We start from the raw sequence: 23,305 nt of genomic DNA, 5'->3' as shown, positions 1-23,305 counted from the left end.
CCTAAACTACCCTGACATCTGCTGGGAGGAGCAGTCAGCCAAATCCAACTGTTCACGTAGGTTCACCTAACACAGGAGGTATACAATCCCACTAGGGGGAACGCCTTACTGGACTTGGTGTTGGCTACAGGGGAGGATCTGGTACAGGAGCTGCAGATCTATGGTCACCTTGGGGACAGTGACCACCAATCAGTTGAATTCACCATACGGTGTAGGGTGGGTAAGTTAACTGTAGGGTGGAAGTGCTTAACTTTAGGAAAGCTAACTTCAGTGTACTTGGGAGTCTAGTTAATGACACACTGAAGGATAAGGGTATTGGTGAGATGGGAGTCTTGGGAAGCGTGGTCATTTTTAAAGAAAGAGATCCTTCGGGCACAGAGGGAGATTATTCCAGTACGAAGAAAAAGAGGTAAAGGAGCCAAAAAAACTTTCTTGGCTAAACAAGGAAATCCAGGGGAGCCTAAGGGCAAAAAAGAAGGCATATATGTGGTAGAAGCAGGGGGAAGCTACCAAGGTGGAGTATACCTACTTAGACTGTACTTGCAGGGAGGCAGTTAGAAAGGCCAAAGCAACTACAGAGTTGAGGCTGGCAACACAAATTAAAGACAACAAAAAGTATTTTTTTTAGGTATGTAGGGAGTAAAAGGAAAGTGCAGGACAGCATAGGAGCCCTACTGCACAAGGAGGAGCGAGCAATTAGTGACAGACAGGGGGGATAAGGCTGAGCTATTCAATGAGTTTTTTGCCTTAGTGTTCCTGAACAGGGCTCAAGATAAGTCTCCTAATGGGTTCTTAGATGGGCATCAGAGGGACACCAGCCCACCAACTGTTGACACTGACTTGGTGCAAAGTCACTTGGATGGACTGGATGCATTTAAGTAACCAGGCCCGGATGAGCTGCATCCAAGAGTACTGAAGGAATTAGGTGGTGTCATAGGAGAACCATCGGCACAGCTATTTGAGCACTCAACTAGGTCCCGGAGGACTCGAAAAGGGCCAGTGTGGTCCCTATTTTCAAGAAGGGGAGGAAGGAGGATTGAAGTAATTATAGGCCTTGGACTTTAGCAAGGCCTTCGATATGGTGTCTCGTCCTAGTTTCATAAATAAATTAAGAGGCTGTGACAGATATTTACACAGTCCAGTGGGTGGCAAATTGGCTTAGCGGTCACACCCAGAGAGTGGTAGTAGATGGGTCAGTATCAGCCTGGAAGAATGAGGGTAGTAGGATCCCGCAGGGTTTGGTCCTTGGACCTGTACTCTTCAATATCTTCATCAGTGACTTGGATGTGGGTGTGAAGTGTACTCTGTCCAAGTTTGCAGACAATACTAAATTGTGGGGTGAAGTGCACACTCCGGAAGGTAGGGAACGATTGCAGGCAGACCCAGACAGGTTAGAAAGTGGGCAGTACACAATAGGATGCAGTACAAGGACAAATGCAGAGTGCTGCACCTAGGGTGCAAAAATATCCAGCACACCTACTGGCTGGGAAGTGACCCTTTCAGCAGCACAGAAGTGGAAAGGGATCTTGGAGTCACAGTGGACTCCAAGATGAACATGAGTGGTCAGTGTGACAAAATCATCAGCAAAGCTAACCACACTTTATCAAACATCAGTAAATGCATGATGAATAGAACCAAGGAGGTGATACTTCCCCTCTATGAGGCATTGGTCAGACTGCAGTTGGAATACTGCATCCAGTTTTGGGTGCTGTACTTCAAGAAGAATGTTGATAGACTCGAGAGGATCCAGAGGAGGACCACTCATATGGTTAGGGGCTTACAGGACAAGCTCTATAAGGAGAGACTGAGGGACCTGGACCTCTTCAGCCTCCACAAGAGAAAGCTGAGAGGTGATCTTGTGGCTGCCTACAAATTCATTAGGGGAACACAGCAAGAGATCGGAGATGCTTTGTTCATCAGGGCGCCTCTTAGGGTAAACAAAGCACAATGGTCACAAACTGACAGAGAGCAGATTTAAACTAGATATCAGGAAAAACTTCTTCATGGTAGGGGTGACCAAAATTTGGAATGGGTTTCCAAGGGAGGTGGTGCTCTCCCCTACCTTGGGGGTCTTTAAGAGAAGGCTGGATAGGCATCTGGCTGAGGCCATCTGACCCCAGCACTCTTTCCTGCCGGGGGTATGGGTTGGACTCGATCTGTTGAGGTCCCTTCCGATCCTAGCATCTATGAATCTATGAATTATCAAATTATCAAGAAGTCTAGGTCTCAGATTGCTACAGTTCTACATGCAGAATTCCCAAATAATAAACAGGATGTCTGACCTGTGGATGCAAAACAATCTAATAGGATTTTCTGTTCACTTATGTTGATGGTATGAATTTATACTAACTTTGCACAAAGATAAATGATTACTTAAGGTGCAAGTCAGTGGCGAAATCAAGCCCTTATTTTTTAATTTATGCATAGCTCTCACATTTTGAGCCAAGTTCTCATTGACACTCAGGCCCTTTGATACCATTACAGCAACCCAATGGCAGGGAAGGGTGATGCAACTGTACTTTTCACCCACTTGCAGGTCCTTTTAAACTGCCAGATAGGTAATAAAGGCAATTAGGCCCATAGAACTTAAAAAATAAAGCAAAACATGTACATTACTTTTCATGCCACCCATACTAATGTAATAGAAATATCATGAAATTTTGAATTGTATACCTCTAATGCATTAGAGTAGTCCTCTAGTTCCATATAGAGTAGTCCACGGTTAACTAACACTTTCAAGACAATTTCCTTACTTGACTCAGAAAGTAGCAGTATTCCATAATCTTTCAAAGCCTACAAGCATTTAGGAGAAAAAAAATTAAAAGCAGTAATTTAATTCAGAAATATAAAATGTTAAAGCCCAATTCCCCAAAATATCTATAAACATGCCTTATAACTAACAAAGTAGTTCTATCTATTGTAACATGACTCTTCAACCACTTAAAATTAAGTACAATCCAAATGTTTTCAGGACTGGGTGCTAGATAGCACAGTATTATACGATGGTATTAATATGCATGTCCTTTTCCTTACAGTGCTCTCTGTTCCCTTTATTTGTCATATAAACTCCTATTTGCAGACTGCAGTAGTACAAAGATTACAGACAAAATCAGTACTATTCAGAATTACATTTGTGTTGGGACTGCATCAATTTCAGATTTAAAAATAAAACTTACTTTATCTGTACTAAATTTCTGTTTTCCATATTCTTGTTTAAGTTGTATTTTAATTTTTAACCTTATTTTCAATGCATCAAGCATTTCTAATATGGTATAAAATTAAGAGTCATTTTAAATGAAGTCTCATAATTACATATAAAGAATACTGGAATGCCAGGATACTAGATTTATTAACTAAGTCATAGCAGAAAGCAGTGACATTAACACACAAAATGGAAGTGCATCGATTTATGAATATCTCAAAGTTGTATTCAACAATACTAAACCTGACAATAAATTCATCCAGGGTTAAAGTTATGGCAATATAACTCACTTGTATCGCTACAGGCTCAGATCTGACTTGTCCTTCATGGGCTACAATTATGGCCTTTACAAGAATCTATACCAGGGGTGGGCAAAATAGGTCCCATGGGTCAGATGCAGCCTACCAACTAATTGTATCCAGCCCGTGGGCAAACAGCTAGAAAATGAAACTCGTGAGTTTCATGGGCAGCTCGTGGCTCCAGCTGCTGCATAGTGCCAGGCAGATGGGGCAGTTTCCACGCAGCATTAACACAGCAGCATCGCCTATGGACCTGAGCAGATGCCCTGATTGCCATTCAGAACCTGCCTGCCATTTCCACAGCTGACACCGGTGCCCACCCGTGGCTGCTTCCTACACACTGGGCAGGTGCTGGCATAAGCTGTGGATGTAGCCAGTGTGTTCTGGATCCAGATGGGGATCAGGGCTTGCTGTAGCTCTGGGTATGGGGTGGGAGAAATCAGGGCTTACTGCATCATCAGGGTGGGGATCAGGGCTCGCTGCAGCTCCAAGCTGGGGGGATGGTGCAAAATCAGGGCTTCCTGAAGCTCCAGGTTGGGGGGCAGGATAGAGGATCAGTGCTTGCTGCAGCTCTGGTTTGGGAGCAGGGGGTCAGGGCTTGCTATAGCTCTGTGCAGATTGGGCGGAAATCTTGCTGCAGCTCTGGGTCAGGGTGTAAGGGGAAACTGAGGCTTGCTGCAGCTCTGGGGGTGGGAAATCAGAGCTTGCTGCAGCTCCTGGCAGGGGAGAACTGGGGATTGCTACAACTCCCAGCACAGGGGGGTCAGGGCTTCCTGAAGCTCTGGGGGAAGGGGACAGAAATTAGGGCTTGCTGCAGTATGGGAATGGGTGAGGGAGCCCCCGGGGAGCAGGGGCAAGGGCAGGGGCAGGGACAGGGACGTGTTGCCCTCTCCTTAAGGAATTTTGTTGAACTATGGCAGGGTTGGGGGGGACCCAGCCCATGACACCTCATGAAATCTCCCTATGTGGTCCTGCAGCCAAAATAATTGCCAACCCCTGATCTATACCTGCTTGTGTCTGCAAAATGACTGCTTAAATATTTATGCAGAAAATGCAAATGCAAGTTTTTGAAAATCTATTTCCTAAAGGGCATAACAATAGAAGAAGCTATTTAAAACATCAGTGAGTGCTATTAATCTTTATTAGCAATTATTACCAATTGTAAAATCAAGTACTCTTGAATAGGATATTATACCTTTCTGAAGTCCTTTATATGGTGATAACAGATTGCTCTGTTAAAATATGCCAAAATGCATGTTTTGTCCAGGTCGATAGCTTTGGTTAGGTCTTCAATGGAATTTTTATAAGTCTGCAAATAAAAAGCATGAAGTGTAAATATAATTGAAAGCATCATATATACTGTGTTGAACATGCTAGTGTAAAATCTGACTCCAGTTTTACAGTTCTCATCTCGTCATCAGTACTGGAAGACACTCTCATATCACAGCTTTTCAATATTCACTATGGGCCAGTAAATGCAATCTTCCCTTAGACAGTATTTCTACAGCAGTTTTTATTGGGCAAAGACTGGTTGACTGAACATTACTGCTGTTTTCTTTTTTCACCCAGAAGGCTGTATTACTTAGTGGGAGTTTAATGTGACCTTGATACATTTTCCTATGCCAGGGGTAGGCAAAATGCGGCCTGGGGGCCGGATGCAGCCTACCAGGCCATTCTATTCAGCCCGCGGAGCCCCTAAATATTAATTTTCTAAATTTTTTATCTAACCCAGGCTGTCTGTCATGCAGCCCTCGATAGCTTGCCAAAACTCAGTAAGCGGCCCTTTGCCCAAAATAATTACCTGCCCCGTCCTATGCCCTGCTTTCGATCCTTTTATTTTATTATATCTTATTTTATATCATTTTCTAATCTGAATAGTAAATTTTATAGGTCTAAGGTTAATCAGTGTGCTAAATTTACTGATAAGAGCTCCTTTCATGGGTGTTACAGGGATATAGCCAGATAAATGCAGCAACTTTTCCACTCTATACAAGAACCCCCACCCTCCAAAGTGTCTTCCACTAAGCAAGGAAAAAGTGGAATCATATTACCTAGATGGAACTGCCCACCTCCAATGGTGGCTCAATCCCCCAGCTTTTGCCTCTCCACCTGTGGGTAAGGCAACAAAAATATTTCACGTATGTCATCCAAAAAAATAAGAGTAACGCACATTCCTACCTTATTATGATATTTCAACGTTCCTCTGTAGAGATAGGCTCTCACGCTCTTGGGATGAATTCTTATGGCCTCATTACAGTTCAGAATTGCTTTGGAGTACCTTCCCTTACTACCATAGTAAGTAGCACGGCTTAAATATGCCTTTAGAGATGAATACAAAAACCAAATTAAATTAAAATAGGTGATCTTAGATATAATTATAGAAACTAACATGAATATTGAAACATGAAAGAACTTATAACCCATTATAACCAAACACCAATTCTCACCACTGTGGGGAGAAGTGAGCACACTAGAAGAGAGGGACAGGCTACAACTAGATCTGGACAGATTACAGAGGTGGGCAGATGAGAATAGGATGGGTTTCAATATGGACAAGTGCAAGGTATCACACCTGGGGAGGAAAAACCAGCAGCATACCTACAGGCTGGGGAACTCCCTTCTTGTCAGTGCAGAGGCAGAAAAGGATCTTGGAGTCACTATTGATTCCAAGATGAACATGGGCCGCCAATATGGGCACACAGTCAGGAAGGCCAACCACACCTTGTCATGCATCCATAGATGCATCACGACCAGGTCCAAGGAGGTGATCGTCCCTCTCTATGCAATACTGGTCAGGCCACAGTTGGAATACTGCATCCAGTTCTGGGCACCACACTTCAGGAGGGATGTGGACAGCATAGAGAGGGTCCAGGGAAGGGTCACTCACATGATCAGGGGGTAGCAGGGTAGGCCCTTTGAGGAGAAACTACAGGAACTGAACCTGTTCAGCCTACACAAGAGAAGGCTGAGAGGGGATCTGGTGGCCACCTACAAACTTGCCAAGGAGGACCAGCAGGCAATGGGAGAGTCCCTGTTCCCCCAAGCACTACCGGGAGTAACAAGGAATAACAGCCATAAGCTGACTGAGAGTAGGTTCAGGCTAGATATCAGGAGGCACTACTTCACAATCAGGACAGCTAGGAACTGGAACAAACTTCCAGTGCTTGCCCCTACCCTAGGGATCTTCAAAAGGAGGCTAGACAATCACCTAGCCGGGGTCGTTTGACCCCCGCATTCTTTCCTGCCCACGGCAGGGGGTCGAACTTGATGACCTGCTTAGGTCCCTTCCGACCCTACAAACTATGAAACCAAATACAGGAAACAAATATGTTGAATACAAAAAACAATATCAAAAGAAAGAACACAAAATAAATAGGCCTTAGAACAGAAACATCCCAATGATATGCAAGTTGTTTTCAAGATGTTCCAAAACATAATCTGGTAATCTAGAAATCACTATAATCTGATAGAAAATGTGTCCTGGAATTTCACAAATTCATCACCTCATAATGAAATAGTACCTATTTGATGTAACACCACAAAATAAAGTAAAAGATCTCTCTGCAAGTCTCCTCCAAACTTGTACCCTGAATAATTTACCTGCTCTTAAGAAAATTATGATGCTGTGCACATACAGGGCGTGTCTACTCAAGACATTTCCTGCAATTGCCTAACTAGCTCTGCAGTAAATGTCCCAGTGTCTATACATGCAGTGTTATCAGGACAGAGTAAACTAATTAACTCCACCACAGGTTAGTACTTGTAAATACAAGTACTATGCTGAGATGGAGTTTTTTTACTCTGCAGCAATGGATATGTAGATGCCGATGGGACTGGTTGGGGCATGAGGGTGCTCCAGTGCAGGGGCTGCCTGCCAGCTAGCCTTGCACTGGAGAACACTTGTGCCCCAGTCATCCCCTCTGCAGCACACTGAACTGGGGCAACGCAGCCCCAGGCTGGCAGGCCAACCCCCAGACTCCATGCCAGCTGGGGCTGCTCCAACCTGGCTCCAGATGCTGTGGTTCTAGATGCACATGTAAACATGGCACCTGGGAGCAATAAACTCCAGCGAAATATATGCCAAAGTTTGTTGCTACACATTAATAGCACATGTAGAAGCACCCACCCCCGGAGAAGTAAAACAAAACCTCCAAATCGTAACAATTACTCTGGTTGAAGCAGCTAAGAAAACTAAATATGATCAATAAATGGGAGACACAATTTTCAGGGAAATTTATGCAGTAGATTGGTCCCATATCATTCAAACGTATCTGTGAAAGAATTTCAAATTCTTTAAATGCTTGCACAAAAACAAACTGTAATTTCTGCATTACCTGGAAATGTGCTGGATTAATGGCAAGTGCTCGATTGAAATCTTGGACGCACTTAGTTTGTTTGAGTTGCATTCTGCACAGTCCTCGCTGATAAAAAGCATCAGGATAAACTGAATACACTTTGACAGCAATGCTAAAAGCTTCACAAGCCTAAGGAGAGGACATACTTATTTGAATTAAATGTAACACATGTATATAATTGGAAGCACAAGCAGAATATACATTTTAAAACCCTGTAGTATATTCCCAAATAGTTTTATAGAATTTTCACTTTTTGTTTTACTCCTACTTACATGTCTGTGGTATTTCATACCAGCTGATGAGGCAGGTTATTCCCTACAAAAGCTCATGCCTCCCAGTGCTCAGCAGCCATCAAAAAGGCAAATGAAATGTTAGGAATTATTAAGATAGAATTTGTAAACAAGCAGAAAGTATCATTATGCCCCTTTATAAATCCATGGTGCATTCACACTTTGAATACTGTGCCCAGTTTTGGTCCCCACACCTCAAAAAGGATATAGAAGACCTAGAGTAGGTACAGAAAAGTGCAGCAAGTGATATGGAAGGGCTTCCATATGACAAGAGACTAAAGAGGCTAGACCTGTTCACCAACCCACAGGAGGTCATCACTAGATTTCACCAGGTAGACTATATTGGAGCTACAAATGGCACCCACTTCACCATCCTTTGCCCACCCCAGGGTGCCAAAGAGTTCATGAACTACAGGGCTTTTTCTCCATCAAGCTGCGGGGCATTGTGGACTTCTGTGACCACTTCACCCTTATCAACATCAGCCAGACAGACAGTGTCCAGGATGCCAGAGTGTTCTGCAATTTCAGTCTTCCTAGAATGATGAAGAATAAAGAGACTAGCTCCAGCTAGAGGAGCTCCAGGCCACAGTCCAGAGACGGCATGCCATCAGGGACTGCGAGCAGGAGATAGACTCCTACTGCCAGGCCCTTCTCCCCCGGGAGCCGCAGGGTAGAGCACCGTCTCCCTCCACAACTAAGGAGGACTCTGGGACCTCCCACTCTGCCCAGTCAGGGGCATGGACCAAGGTGGTCAAGGGCCCTAAGGCCCGCCGCACCAAGGCCCCTCCCTCGCTGGAGCTTAGCAACAGGTTCGCACCTCTTGCAGCCCCAGCAAAGCCTGCTCAGTTGCCAGCTCCCGCAGGCAACCCAGGCTCAACCGCAGCTACTGGCCCCGCTCTCCCCAAGTCAAAGCGGAAGGTGTTTGTTGTGGGAGACTCCATCCTGCAGGGCACTGAGGGGCCAATCTGCCGCCCCGACCCCTTAGCCCGGGAAGTCTGCTGCTTCCCGGGGGCCCGCATCCGAGACATTGCGGAGAGGCTCCCGCAGCTCCTCCGGCCCACAGACCACTACCCCATGCTCGTTATTCACGTGGGCACCAATGACACGGGTCGGAGCACCCCCAGCCAGGTCATGAGGCGCTACAGGGAGTTGGGAGCGGGGCTTAGAGGTCTGGGAGCTCAGGTGGTGTTTTCGTCAATCCTCCCAGTCTCGGGCTATGGGCTGAGGAGGGAGAGGAGGATCCACGCAGTGAACCAAAGACTGCGGAGCTGGTGTCATCGGGAAGACTTTGGCTTCCATGACCACAGCCCGCTCTTTGGAGACAGAGGCAGCGAGCTGCTGAGAAGAGATGGCCTCCACCTCTCTCCCCTGGGGAGGAGGCTCTTCTCAGCCAGGCTGGCTGACCTGCTCCACCAGGCTTTAAACTAAGCCCGTTGGGGGATGGGGGGACTACTGCCACTGCTGGCCCGCTGAGCGACCCTTGCAAAGCCAGCAGACCAAGGCACTTAAGGGAGCCCACCCCTGCCCCAGCCCTGGCACAATCTGTGGGCAAGGCAAGAGCCCCTAAGGGCACACTTGCCTGCTTGTACACTAATGCCAGGAGCCTGGGTAACAAGCAGGAGGAGCTTGTCCTCCTGCTCAGTGCAAAGAATTATGACGTCATTGGGATAACGGAGACCTGGTGGGACTCCACCCATGACTGGACCATGGGTATAGAGGGCTATACCCTGTACAGGAGGGATCATGTTGACAAAAGGGGCGGGGGTGTAGCTCTCTATGTGAAGGAAAGCTACGTGTCCCTGCAAGCTGATGTTGGCGACCGGCATGGACAGCTAGAGACCCTCTGGGTAAAAATTCGTGGGAAAAACGGCACAGGGGACACAACGGTGGGAGTCTACTATAGACCTCCCACTCAAAGTCCCGAGCTTGACCAGGAGTTCGCCCGTGAACTGACTGAGGCCGCTTGCTCCAGGACCTTGGTTGTCATGGGTGACTTCAATTACCTGGACATCTCGTGGGAAGATCACTCAGCAAAATCCGAGCGGTCGCAAAGCTTTCTCTCGTGCGTGGATGACCTCTACCTGACTCAAGAAGTCTATGGCCCAACGAGAGGCAAAGCGCTGCTTGACCTGGTACTGGCTACAGGGGACGACCTAATTGGTGACCTAGTGATCGATGGGAAGCTGGGTGACAGCGACCACAAGCTGATCACCTTCACCATCCACCGTAAAGCTGGCAAGTCAGTCAGCAACACAGAAGTCCTTGACTTCAGAAAAGCCGACTTTGACAAGCTCAAGAGGCTTGTCAGTCAGGCCCTCAGGGACCATGACCCCAGGGAGATGGGAGTTCAAGAAGAATGGTTGCTTCTCAAGGAAGCGATCCTCAAGGCACAAGCTAAATCTATTCCAACACGAAGGAAAGGCAGCAAGAAGGCACAGCGGCTCTCCTGGCTCTCTAGGGACCTAGCGGACCTCCTGCGGCTAAAAAGGAAAGCCTACAAAGGATGGAGGATGGGATTCACCTCCAAGGAGGATTATTCTGTGCTGGTCCGGTCCTGCAAGGAGCAAACCAGGAAAGCCAAGGCTGCAACTGAACTCCAACTAGCTTCAGGCATCAAGGACAACAAAAAGTCCTTTTTCAGATATGTGGGGAGCCGGAGGAAAAGCAAGGGCAATGTTGGACCCCTGCTAAACCAGATGGGGCAACTGACAACTGACGCCCAGGAAAAAGCCAACCTATTAAATAGGTACTTTGCGTCAGTCTTTCATCAGTCCCATGGGACGCCCATGCCTGCTATGGAACAGGGAGATCCGGGTGATGGGGATCCCCTACCCTCCATAAATGCTGACCTCGTGAAGGAACACCTTGAGAAGCTGGATACCTTCAAGTCAGCCGGCCCTGACAATCTGCACCCCAGGGTACTCAAGGAGCTGGCAAGTGTCATAGCCCAGCCCCTGGCACGGATCTTTGAAAACTCCTGGCGCTCTGGTGTAGTGCCCGAAGACTGGAAGAAGGCCAATGTGGTGCCGATCTTCAAGAAAGGGAGGAGAGTGGATCCGGCTAACTACAGGCCCATTAGCCTGACTTCTATCCTGGGGAAGATCTTAGAAAAGTTTATTAAGGAGGCCATCCTTGACGGACTGGCCCAGGCTAACATCCTAAGGGATAGCCAGCATGGGTTTGTTGCGGGTAGGTCTTTTTTGACCAATCTCATTTCCTTCTATGACCAGGTGACCTATCACCTGGACAAGGGAGAAGAGATTGATGTCATATATCATGACTTCAAAAAAGCCTTTGATCTGGTATCCCATGATCACCTCGTGGCCAAACTGGCCAGTTGTGGCCTTGGCTCCACCACGATCCGCTGGCTGGGAAACTGGCTCCGTGGTCAGACCCAGAGGGTTGTGATTGATGGCAGTCACTCATCGTGGTGCCCTGTGACCAGTGGGGTCCCTCAAGGCTCTGTCCTGGGACCCATCCTGTTCAACATCTTCATTAATGATGTGGACATTGGAGTCAGGAGTGGACTGGCCAAGTTCGCCGATGACACCAAACTTTGGGGCAAAGCATCCATGCCAGAAGATAGGTGGGTGATCCAGGCTGACCTGGACAAGCTCAGCAAATGGGCAGACGAGAACCTGATGGTGTTTAACACTGAAAAATGCAAGGTTCTCCACCTTGGGAGGAAAAACCTGCAGTTTCCTTATAGGCTCGGCAGTGCTACGTTGGATAGCACTACAGAAGAAAGAGACTTGGGGGTCATCATTGACCACAAGATGAACATGAGCCTGCAATGCGATGCTGCGGCTAGTAAAGCGACCAAAACGCTGGCTTGCATCCATAGATGCTTCTCGAGCAAATCCCGGGACGTCATTCTCCCCTTGTACTCGGCCTTGGTGAGGCCGCAGCTGGAGTACTGCGTCCAGTTTTGGGCTCCACAATTCAAAAAGGATGTGGAGAAGCTTGAGAGAGTCCAGAGGAGAGCCACGCACATAATCAGAGGTCAGGAAAACAGATCTTACGATGACAGGCTGAGAGCCATGGGACTCTTTAGCCTGGAAAAGCGCAGGCTCAGGGGTGATCTGATGGCCACCTATAAGTTTATCAAGGGTGACCACCAGGATCTGGGGGAATGTTTGTTCACCAGAGCGCCCCAAGGGATGACGAGGTCGAATGGTCACAAACTCCTGCAAGACCGTTTCAGGCTGGACATAAGGAAGAATTTCTTTACTGTCCGAGCCCCCAAGGTCTGGAACAGTCTGCCAGTGGAGGTGGTTCAAGCACCTACATTGAATACCTTCAAGAGTAGATTGGATGCTTATCTTGCTGGGATCCTATGACCCCAGCTGACTTTCTGCCCTTTGGGCAGGGGGCTGGACTCGATGATCTCCCGAGGTCCCTTCCTGCCCTAGTGTCTATGAAATCCATGAAATCTATGACTACTCCTGGGGCTCTCAGCATCAAGGTCAAGGGAATCCTCATCTTATCCCCTCATCATCAGCAAACCTACCCACACACTCCTCCCCTGGCTCATGAAGTCATACATGGGGCATCTGGACAGCAGGAAAGAACACTTCAATCACTGCCTCAGCAGGTGCCACATCAATATTGAGTGCACATCTTTGGGTGCCTCAGGGCATGCTAGGGGACTCTGGATGTACGCTTGGAAATGGCTAAGGAATAACTGCCACATTTCTTCCCCTCTGCCTCTACAACAAACTGAAAAAAATTGTTATCTTCAACCAGAATGTTTCATTTCTATTTTCATAGAATCACAGTAGAGCTAGAAGTGATCTCACAAGGTCATCTAGTCCAGCCCTCTGCTCAAGGCAGAATCACCCCTGACTAAACCATCTCAGTCAAATGTCTGTTTAATCTGTTCTTGAAAACTTCCAAGAATGAAGAATCCACAATTTCTCTAGATCAGGACTGTCAAAGACATGACGTTCAGGTCAGATACGACCCATGGACTCCTACCATCTGGCCCCGAGTACTGCTCCTGAGTCCTGAGTGGAGCCACCTGTCAGGGTAGTAAGAGCAGGCACATGTAGTGCAGGTCCAGGACTGTCTAAAGCAGGCACCGTATGCACTGAATCTGGCATGCCGGGGTGGGGAGAGAGTCTGTTGGCCTAATCCAGCCCATGGGGCTGGCCCTGCACCATTCATCCAGCCCATGGACAAGCCCAGCACCTTTCAACCAGCCCACAGAGCCAAATGAGTTTAATACCCCTAGAAACCTGCTCCAATGCTTGACCACTCTCAGTCAGAAAGTTCATCCTAATATCCAAGATAATTTCTTCTGCTGAAGGTTGAGTCCATCACTCCCAGTCCTGTCCTATACAGCCCCAAAGAAAAGTCTATGTCCATGCTCTCTAAACGCCCTTAAGGTATTTGAAGACTGCAATCAAATCCCACCTCAGTCTTCTCTTCCCCAGACTAAAGAACCTTAACATTTTCAGCTTTTCCCCATAAGGCATACCTCCCAAACTCCTAATCATTTTGCTGTTCTGCACGGGACTCTTTCCAAACTGTCTACATCCTTCTTGAAGTGTGGGGCTTGAACCTGGACATAATACACCAGGTGAGGCCTTACCAGTGTTGAATACAGCAGAAGAATCACTTCCCTCAATTTGCAAGAGCCATTCCTGTTAATATAAACCTAGGATGCTGTTGAATTTATTTGCAATGAGAGCATGCTGTTGGCATGTTTACGGCGAGTTTATGGTCTACTGTAACCCCATGTCCTTCTCTGAAGTACTGCAGCCCAGCCAATCATTTCCCAATCTGTATCTGTGCATGCAAATATTCTGTCCCAAGTGCAGGACTTTGCATCTGTTCTCACTGAGTCTCATCAGATTGGTTGTGGACCATTTTTCCAGTCTATCCAGGTCATTCTGGATCCTAACCCTACCTCCACAATGCCCACAATTCTACCCAACTTGGAGTCATCTGCAAGTTTTCTAAGCATACACTCAATCCCATCATCCAAATCACTAATAAAGATATTAAAGGATACTGGACCTAGGGCAGACCTCTGGAGAATGTCACTTGATACCTCCTCTTAACTGGACATTGAGGCATTGAGGACTACTTGTTGAGTCTGACTGTCCAGCCAGTTATGTATCCACCATACAATATTGCTGTCTAGTCTCTATTTCCTTAGCTTTTTAATGAGAATGGCATGGGAGACAGTGTCAAAAGCACTGCTGAAGTTGAGGTATATCACAGCCACTGCCCATCCCCTTTCCACAAAATTTTTCACCTTATCACAAAAAGAAATTAAGTTGATCAGGCATAATTTGCTCTTGGTGAATCCATGCTGGCTGTTCCTGATTACCTTCTTCCCTCTAGATGCTTCATAATAGATCCTGTTCCACAATCTTTACAGATATTGAGGTCAAGCTGACTGATCTGTAGCTCCCAGGATCCCCCTTCCCTTTCTTAAAATGGGCACTATATTTATCTTTTCAAGTCATCCAAGACCTCACCCAGCCTGCATGAGTTCTCAAAGAGGATAGTCAATTACCTCAGCCAATTCCTTTAGTACCCTATAGCACATCCCATCTGGCATGACTTAGAAAAGTTAGAAACTTTCAATCCTAAGTAATCCCTAATCTGTTCTTCTACTACTCAACACTGTTTGTCTCCTTCCCTATCTTTGCTGCCAGCTGCACTCATCATCTGATAGTTGCTCCTATTTGTGAAGTAAAAAAGGCATTAAAAAGATAGGCGGGGGAAAAAAAGAGGAGGTATTGCGCTATATAGAAAAGTGATGTGTTCTGAGGTGCAGTATGAAGTAGAAGGTAGGCCTCTTGAAAGCCTCTGGGTAAAGGTCAGAGGGAAGAGTAGCAGGGGATGCCATGGTGTGTTTCTGTTACAGTCCACCAAACCAAGAGGAAGAGGTGCATGAGGCCTTCATTAAACAACTGATAGAAGCTTCATTTTTCTGTATCATCCCTAACTAGACTTCTTTCACATTCCATAAGGGATCTATGGTCTTCCTCTTACTTTTCACATACTTGTAGAATCCATTTTTATTGCCTTTTATGTCCCTTGCTATCTTTATATCAAATTATGCCTTGACTATACTAATTTTTTCCCTATGCACCCATGTCACATACTCTTCTCTAGTACCATGACAAAGTTTTCCCCTTGCCAATCTTTTCCAACAAGTTATGCCTATCCATGACTGTACCCCAGTCATGTAAACTATTCCACTTCATCTACATAATCCCAGTTGCATCATAATTCTGTGCTTGTACTAGGACCCCAAATTCTTCCCATTTGTTTCCTATACTTCTCACATTGGTATATAAACATTTCAGGTATTTAACTAATGATCATATCCCTGGAAGATCCTGGGGTTAAAAAAAAAACTGCATGGAAAAGAAAAGGTGGTGCACATGGCAGCAGCACATGCTGCCAAAATCAGAGCCCAGCCAGCTGGAGCCACACTCTGACTGCTGGCAGGCTCCTAGCTGCAGGCGCACCATGGCTGCAACTTCCCCAGCCCCTAGGGCCCCAGGTAAGTTTACCTGGGGTAACCTGCCACATGCCGGAGTGCATGTGGCACAGGCATTCCCTGGGGACAAGTAGCAATGTCACAAGGTGTGCTGCTGCTTCTTGTTCCCAGAGAAACACCCGTGTGGACGTGGCCCTAATGTTTACTCAGAATATGGAGGGAGTTTACAGAAGTGATGACCTTAAATGTGGCAATGTCCTTGGTTAGCAGCTCCAATTCAAAGGTTCAATGAAACAAAAAATAGAACAGCTCAAGTGTTACTCCCTTACCCATCCAAAGCTGAGCAACTGGAAAGATGGAAGCCCCTATAAAATAGTGGCAATTTGAATACAGTGTAGGTAGAGTGATTCACTTGCCTCCTGTTACTAAGGAAATTTATGATATATATGTTTTGTTGAAGTAAAGCCCAAGTGACACTAATCAAAATTAGGGTTCCAACCTAAGGCTATCACAAACTAAATCAGACTAGTAAATCTATGAACCAAATTAGAATGTCTTAAGTAAGCCTAAATTAACTCAGATTCTGACACCTAGGATGGATTTCCCAAGCCTACTACAGATTTAGTGTAACCTTGGCAAGTAAATTTAGGTCCTGATTTTGCAAAGTACTTGAGCAAGAACTTTATTGTAATCCGTGCTTAGGCTCATCTCTACACAACAAAAAACGTAAGCACTCGCTGCCATAATGTCAATGAGATTTTGGCATATGCCAAAGTGCTTTGATGAATCAGAATGAAAAGTATTAAGTGATTTTCTGAATCAGGCCCTTCACTTTTTAGTGCTTTAACTTCCCGTATGTAATTCAGTCTGACAGTAATATTACTTCTTTCCGCACTTCACAAATTTTGTGCGATTTTCAGAGGTGTTCAGCCACGTTAGTCTGAAGTCAGGCACATAGCAGGGCAGCATGACACCACAGAGACAAACTCGTTCAGAGAAGTATGAATTTTTGTAGGTGACAACCTATTTCATCAGACACTAGGAACAGACCAATTTGATCCTGCTCTAAAAATGACAGGAAGAATAAGCCTTTTGAAATTAATATTGTTAATATAGTTAAACTTTAACCTGCTCATATAGGCTGCCTATACACATGCTCAGAGGTGGAGGGGGCAGGGGCATTTTAATTAGAGTGGTTCCCAGGCAGTTGCTTTAATTAAAACACCTCAACATCATGTGTATTAAGCCCCTGCAAATTTAAAAATGGCTGTGAGATACTTTATCTAAACCTTGTTCAACACGGTTTAGTTAAAGTGCCCTGCAGCCATTTAAAAATGTGGGGGGGCTTAATACACATGACGCTGCAGCAATGCTGATAAATTGAGTCTGCTCCAATGCATACTAATTAGAACGCAAAGTAGCACATGTATAGGCAGCCTATATCCAAAACCCAATGCAGGATGACTTGCATTGATTTTGATAGGCTTTGAATCAGGCTAAAGAATCATGGAGAAACCTGTAACTACAGTAAAAACCAACAAAAACCCTTTAACATTACAGTACAGAAAACTGTACTAAATTAAATACGAATACCTACTTTAAAAAATAGTCATATAACGTGTACAATGAACACCAAGAACTGAAATAAAAATAAAGGCTTTCTTAACCCCTGCAAGATTACAGCAAACAGTTAACTTCAGTGTTATGCACAGAGTTATCTACATCACTTATAATATCTAGGAGGAAGAAAATGCACAAATAAGACAGCATATTGATTTCTATTCCATCAGAAACACAGAAAAAAGTATGCACAATTAATGAAAAATTGTAACACTGATATGGAAAAAACGATGGACAAAAATCTGCAAAAGCATGAGACATGACAGAGTTTAAAAAAGATGTGAAAAGCAGGAGACAGTTAAAATATTTCACTTGTTTTATCACAGTTATCATGGATCTTGTTTACATATGCTAAAGCCACAAAGCTGACATGGTCCAAAACAGTGGTGCCCAAGCTTTTGGCCCCTCAGACTGGATGAGCAATATGGGGGCGGCTGTTGGACCTGATCCTGCGGGGATCACAACTGCTGCAATCCTGAGGGCTTGGGGGTGCAAGAAACCCCTGGACTCTGGGTATCACAGCTGCCCTGATCCCTAAAGCCCCGGGGGGCCTGAAACCCTCAGATCCTGGGAAGCACAGCTGCCCCGATGCAGAAGCTCCCAGACCCTGGGGGTCTTATCAAACTTTATAGCTGGCTGGAGTTTTTTACTGTGTAATAGCTACTTTGCATGTGTAGCTGGTATCCAGCTAATTGTGCAATACCTGTAACATGTAGAGCAGGCCTAATACATACCTGTAAGAAATTTACTTGCTCCATATAGCATAAACCCATGAAATAATAAATTTCTGCAGTCTCAAATGTATTAGGCAGGGGTTTTGCTGAAGAAGCCAGGAGTTTCAAAGCTGCTTTAAAACTTTCCAATGCTTCCTGTAATAATAAAGGATATTATCCTAATACATGTAAAAGAATTGTAACTAAACTCTATAACTACAAATGTTAAAAGGGATGTACAAAAAATTTTAAAATTCAGCCCATGTCCTTTTTCTCCTTTTCCTCTGATATAAAAAAAAGCCCTAAGTTATTTCTGTTTTGCTTTTAAAGGGCTGTTCTTAACCTTATAAATGTAAGAAATGTCAAGTCTAGTACTTCCTTGGTTTTGCTAGAGGCACTTAGTGCCCTCAAATTTTAATTGAATGTGTGAGGATAATTAACATAACCTTTCTTCAAAACATTTCATTAGTTGCCAGACATAATAGGTTTAACCAGAGGTATAACTTTCAAGTTTGATTAATATTCTTTAGTACTCCTCTGCTTTCAGTATCCTGCTTCCTTTGATGTCATAATCTGACTAAGGACCAGATTCTAATCAATCTCATAGGTGTCTTAACAGGACTTAAGCAGAAGTTAGGTGCCCAAGTCACAAAAAAGCAGCCCAAATCAACCTTTCTCTTTTGGCCTTAAAGCCATTTAGCATCCCTAAACTTATATGGCCCTCTGACTACTATCCCATGCTCCTCATCTATGTGGGCATGAATGACACTGCTCAGAGCAATTGCGGCCAGGTCATGAGTGACTACAGGGCTTTGTGGGCTGGGCTCAGAGGGTTGGGGGCACAGGTAGTTTTCTCCTTGATACTCCCAGTTACGGGTCACGGGCACAGGAGGGAAGAGATGTACAGAAGTGAATACAAGACTACGGCAATGGTGCCATTGTGAAGGCTTCCACTTCTTCGATCACAATCCACACCTCAGAGAGCACAGCAGTGGTTTGTTGGGAAAAACACCTCCACCTCACTCCAATGGGAAAAAAAGTTTTTCTTGGCCAGAATGGCTGACCTGCTTGACAGGGCTTTAAACTAATATTGCTGGGGGATGGGCGGACAATCACTAGTGCAAGCCCTGGAAGTGACAATCACAGAATCAGCAGGTCAGGTAACACAAGGGAACTTACTCCAACCCCAGACCAAGGAAGGAACTCTTCTAAGCACGCAGGGAAGCCCAGGGCTTCCGATGGCAAGCTTACCTACCTGTACACAAATGCCAAAAGCACAGGGAAAAAACAAGTGGGGTCCCTCAGGGTTCTGTCCTAGGGCCTATACTATTTAACATTTTCATTAATGATGTAGACATTGGTGTCAGAAGTGGACTGGCCAAGTTCGCCGATGACACCAAATTCTGGGGTAAAGCATCCACACCTGAGGACAGGAGGGTGATCCAAGCAGACCTGGACAGGCTCAGGAAATGGGCAGATGAGAACCTGATGGTGTTCAACACCGAAAAACGCAAGGTTCTCCACCTTGGGAGGAAAAACCTGCAGCATGCTTATAGGCTTGGCAGTGCTATGCTGGTTAACACTATGGATGAAAGGGACTTGGGGGTGATGACTGACCACAAGATGAACATGAGCCTTCAGTGTGATGATGAGACTACTAAAGCGAGCAAAACACTGGCTTGCATCCATAGATGTTTCTCAATCCCAGGACGTCATTCTCCCATTGTACTCAGCCTTGGTGAGGCCGCAGCTGGAATACTGCGTCCAGATTTGGGCTCCACAATTCAAAAAGGATGTGGAGAAGCTTGAGAGGGTGCAGAGGAGAGCCACGCGCATGATCAGAGGAGGGTCACTCTCATGGTCAGGGGGCAGCAGGCCAGGCCCTACGAAGATAGACTAAAGGGCCTGAATCTATTCAGCCTCCAGAAGAGAAGACTGAGAGGGGATTTGGTGGCCAGCTATAAACTCACCATGGGGGACCAGCAGAAAATAGGTAAGGCTCTGTTGCCCTGGGCACCACCTGGGATAACAAGGAATAAAATTGATTTGAGAGCAGGTTCAGGCTTGATATCAGGAGATATTACTTTATGGTTAAGGCTGCCAGGCTCTAAAATGGGCTCCCACATCTATACCTGTGGTCCAGTAATAGATGAAGTCTCACCATGTCTCTGTTATCCCTGTGAGATCACATTCATTTTTGCTTAGCAGAAGGGCCAGTTCCTCTAAGATTCATAGACATTAGGGCTGGAAGGGACCTTGGAAGATCATCGAGTCCACCCCGCTGCCTCAGGGGAAGAAAGTCAGCAGGGATCAGAAGATCCCAGCAAGATAAACATCCAATTGTCTCTTGAAGGTGTTCAAAGTGGGTGCTTGAACCACCTTTGGGGGCTCAGACAGTAAAGAAATTCTTCCTTATGTCCAGCCTGAAACAATCATGTAGTAATTTGTGACCATTCAACCTTGTCATCCCTTGGGGCACTCTGGTGAAGAGATGTTCTCCCAGATCCTGGTGAGCACCCTTGATAAACTTATAGGTGGCTACCTGGTCCCCCCGAGCCTGCGACTTTCCAGGCTGAAGAGTCCCTTCGCTCTCAGCCTCTCATCATAAGGTCTGTTTTCCTGACCTCTGATCATGCGCGTGGCTCTCCTCTGCACCCTCTCAGGCTTCTCCACATCCTTTTTGAATTGTGGAGCCCAAAACTGGACACAGTACTCCAGCTGCAGCCTCACCGAGGCTGAGTACAATGGGAGGATGATGTCCTGGGATTGACAAGCATCTATGGACGCAAACCAGCGTTTTGCTTGCTTTACTAGTCTCAGCATCACACTGAAGGCTCATGTTCATCTTGTGGTGAATCATGACCCCCAAGTCCCTTTCATCCATAGTACTAACCAGCGTAGCACTGCCGAGCCTATAAGGATACTGCAGGTTTTTCCTCCCAAGGTGAAAAACCTTGCATTTTTCGGTGTTGAACATGATCAGGTTCTTGTCTGCCCATTTCCTGAGCCTGTCAAGGTCCGCCTGGATCACCCTCCTGTCCTCAGGTGTGGATGTTTTACCCCAGAGTTTGGTGTCATCGGCGAACTTGGCCAGTCCACTTCTGACACCAATGTCTACATCATTAATGAAAATGTTAAATAGTATAGACCCTAGGACAGCACCTTGAGGGACCCCACTGGTCACAGCACACCAAGACTATTGGCTCCCGTCGACCACCACCCTCTGGGACCTACCGCGGAGCCAATTCCCCAGCCACCAGATCGTGGTGAGGTCGAGGCCACAGTTAGCCATTTTACCCAGGAGGTGATTGTGGGATACCAGATTGAAGGCTTTTTTAAAGTCAAGATATACAGCCTTGATCTCTTCCCCCTTGTCGGGTGATAAGTCACCTGGGCATAAAACGAAATGAGATTGGTCAGGCGAGACCTACCCACAACAAACCCATGCTGGGTATCCCAGAGGATATTGCTTTCAGTTAGTCTGTTAAGGATGGCCTCTTTGATAATCTTTTCCAAGACCTTCCCCCAGATAGAGGTCAGGCTGATGGGCCTGTAGTTTGCCGGATCTACTTTCCTCCCTTTGTTGAAGACAGGCACAATGTTGGCCCTCTTCCAATCATCAGGCACTTCACCAGACCGCAAGAGCTCTCAAAGATCCGTGCCAGGGGCTGAGCTATGATGCTCGCTAGCTCCCTGAGTGTTATATACATAGTTTAGTTTACATATAGCACTACCCATTAAAAATCCCAGGTAAAAGCCCTAATATTACAAATACACTGAAATATTTTCATTCAAGCAATCTCAATAAATCAAATTGCTCACACACATGCGTGACGAATGTTCAGCAATAATTTACTAATAGTGTATACTGCTCATTAAGATGTTTCCTGAATGAATATATTGGCTTAGTTTAAGAACGGCTCAGCATAAGCCACTCCTCAAAACTTGAGAGTTGTAAAGGGTTAGTAGCAGGACTAAAGACTCAGAAAAATCTCACTCACTAACCTAGGCTATATAGCTAGCTTTGTCCAGAAGATCCAAAACCTAGGAATTCAGAATAAAACGGCTATAGAGACTAAAAAAAGAGAGACGGCCACCTTCTCTGAAGAAGCAAGCTAAGATAAAGACACGTCTGGAATACCTGAAGAGTTAGACCTCCTTGGTTTACCATTAGTGTTGGATAAGCTTTTAAGTGACAGATACGCATACACTATCTGTTGTTTTAAAATGCTTTTCCTCTAAAATCTTTGTCCCTCCTGTTAAAATAAGTACTCTACTTCAAGAAGGTTTCCCGGTGACTGTACACAACTGATCATAGACTCCTTAAGGGAAGAACTGCAGGTATTCATACTCAGTTAGATTCGCTGGTAAGCCTGATTGATGCACAAGGTATAATGCCCAAGGGTCCAGCCTAAAAGTAAGAGAATTTTATATCATAATTCTACAGAAGAACAATTAAAGCAGGAGGCATGGTGTCTGAAGGGGTGTCCTGAGAACTCATAATTGACACTTATATTTAGGGTCTATCTTAATTTTTTAATACATATTATGTTGAAATATCTGCTATCACATTACCCAAAATACAATCAGAGACCTTGTTAGAGATAATGAATGTGCTCAGCACTCTTCTTTCAGGAGCAGAAGAGGAAACAATTAAGCATCCACTTATGTAGTGAGACAGGGGAAACGAAAGATTACAACACAAAACTTTAGGCTGCATGGTGAAGCCTCAAGCAGAGACAAGGTATGTGATCTGAGGGTTTTTGCCTGATGGAAAACATAAGGTCTAGGTGTACAGGCTGCCTATACAAGTGCTCAGGGTGGGCATTTAATTAAAGCAGTTCCCAGAGAGCCGCTCTAATTAAAACGCCTCATCATGATATCTATGAAGCCCCTACACATTTAAAAATGGCTGCAGAACACTTTAGCTAAACCTCAATGAGGTTTAGCTAAAGTACCCTAGCAGCCATTTTAAAAAGCACAGAGGCTTAATAGAGGTGACAGTGGAGGTGACAATGAAGCGTTTTAATTAGAACACAAAGCTGACTCAATTAATCGAATCTGTTCTGACACATTCTAATTAAAATGTGAATGAACATGTGTATAGGCAGCCATACATTTTGCAGGGTAAGTGTCTGAAATAATCTAGAAAGTATTTTTTATAAACTTGGGACAGACAGATAGTGCTTTGTGGAAATACTCTTCAAGCTTTCTGAACACTGAAACTGCCTGCTATTTCCTTAAGCACAACAGACACAAACAGGACTTGATACACATTCTTTTGTGAATAAACAAAGAAACATTTAGATTTTACCATCAATTTCTTCTTCTTGTGAAAATAATCCTGCAAGACATCCAAAATTA

The 23,305-nt window shown here is 45.4% G+C and overlaps 1 protein-coding gene across 1 annotated transcript in view; it reads right to left on the bottom strand.

Moving 5' to 3' along the window:
• Positions 1–23,305, bottom strand: part of TTC6 (tetratricopeptide repeat domain 6) — a 136,090-nt gene that overhangs the window by 31,741 nt on the left and 81,044 nt on the right. The window contains exons 23-27 of the mRNA XM_090034981.1: positions 17,963–18,097; positions 7,836–7,985; positions 5,680–5,820; positions 4,697–4,810; positions 2,674–2,793 (exon numbers count right to left, since the gene is read on the bottom strand). Of these exons, the coding sequence (XP_089891107.1) occupies positions 2,674–2,793; positions 4,697–4,810; positions 5,680–5,820; positions 7,836–7,985; positions 17,963–18,097 (660 nt within the window). The remainder of the gene's footprint in view (positions 1–2,673; positions 2,794–4,696; positions 4,811–5,679; positions 5,821–7,835; positions 7,986–17,962; positions 18,098–23,305) is intronic.

The sequence above is a fragment of the Crocodylus siamensis genome, chromosome 2 (genome assembly GCF_052110815.1).
Source record: "Crocodylus siamensis isolate JL-2025a chromosome 2, ASM5211081v1, whole genome shotgun sequence".
NCBI lineage: Eukaryota > Metazoa > Chordata > Crocodylia > Crocodylidae > Crocodylus > Crocodylus siamensis.
The sequence above is the reverse complement of the archived record's forward strand: the minus strand, read 5'-3'. Positions and strand labels throughout refer to the sequence as shown.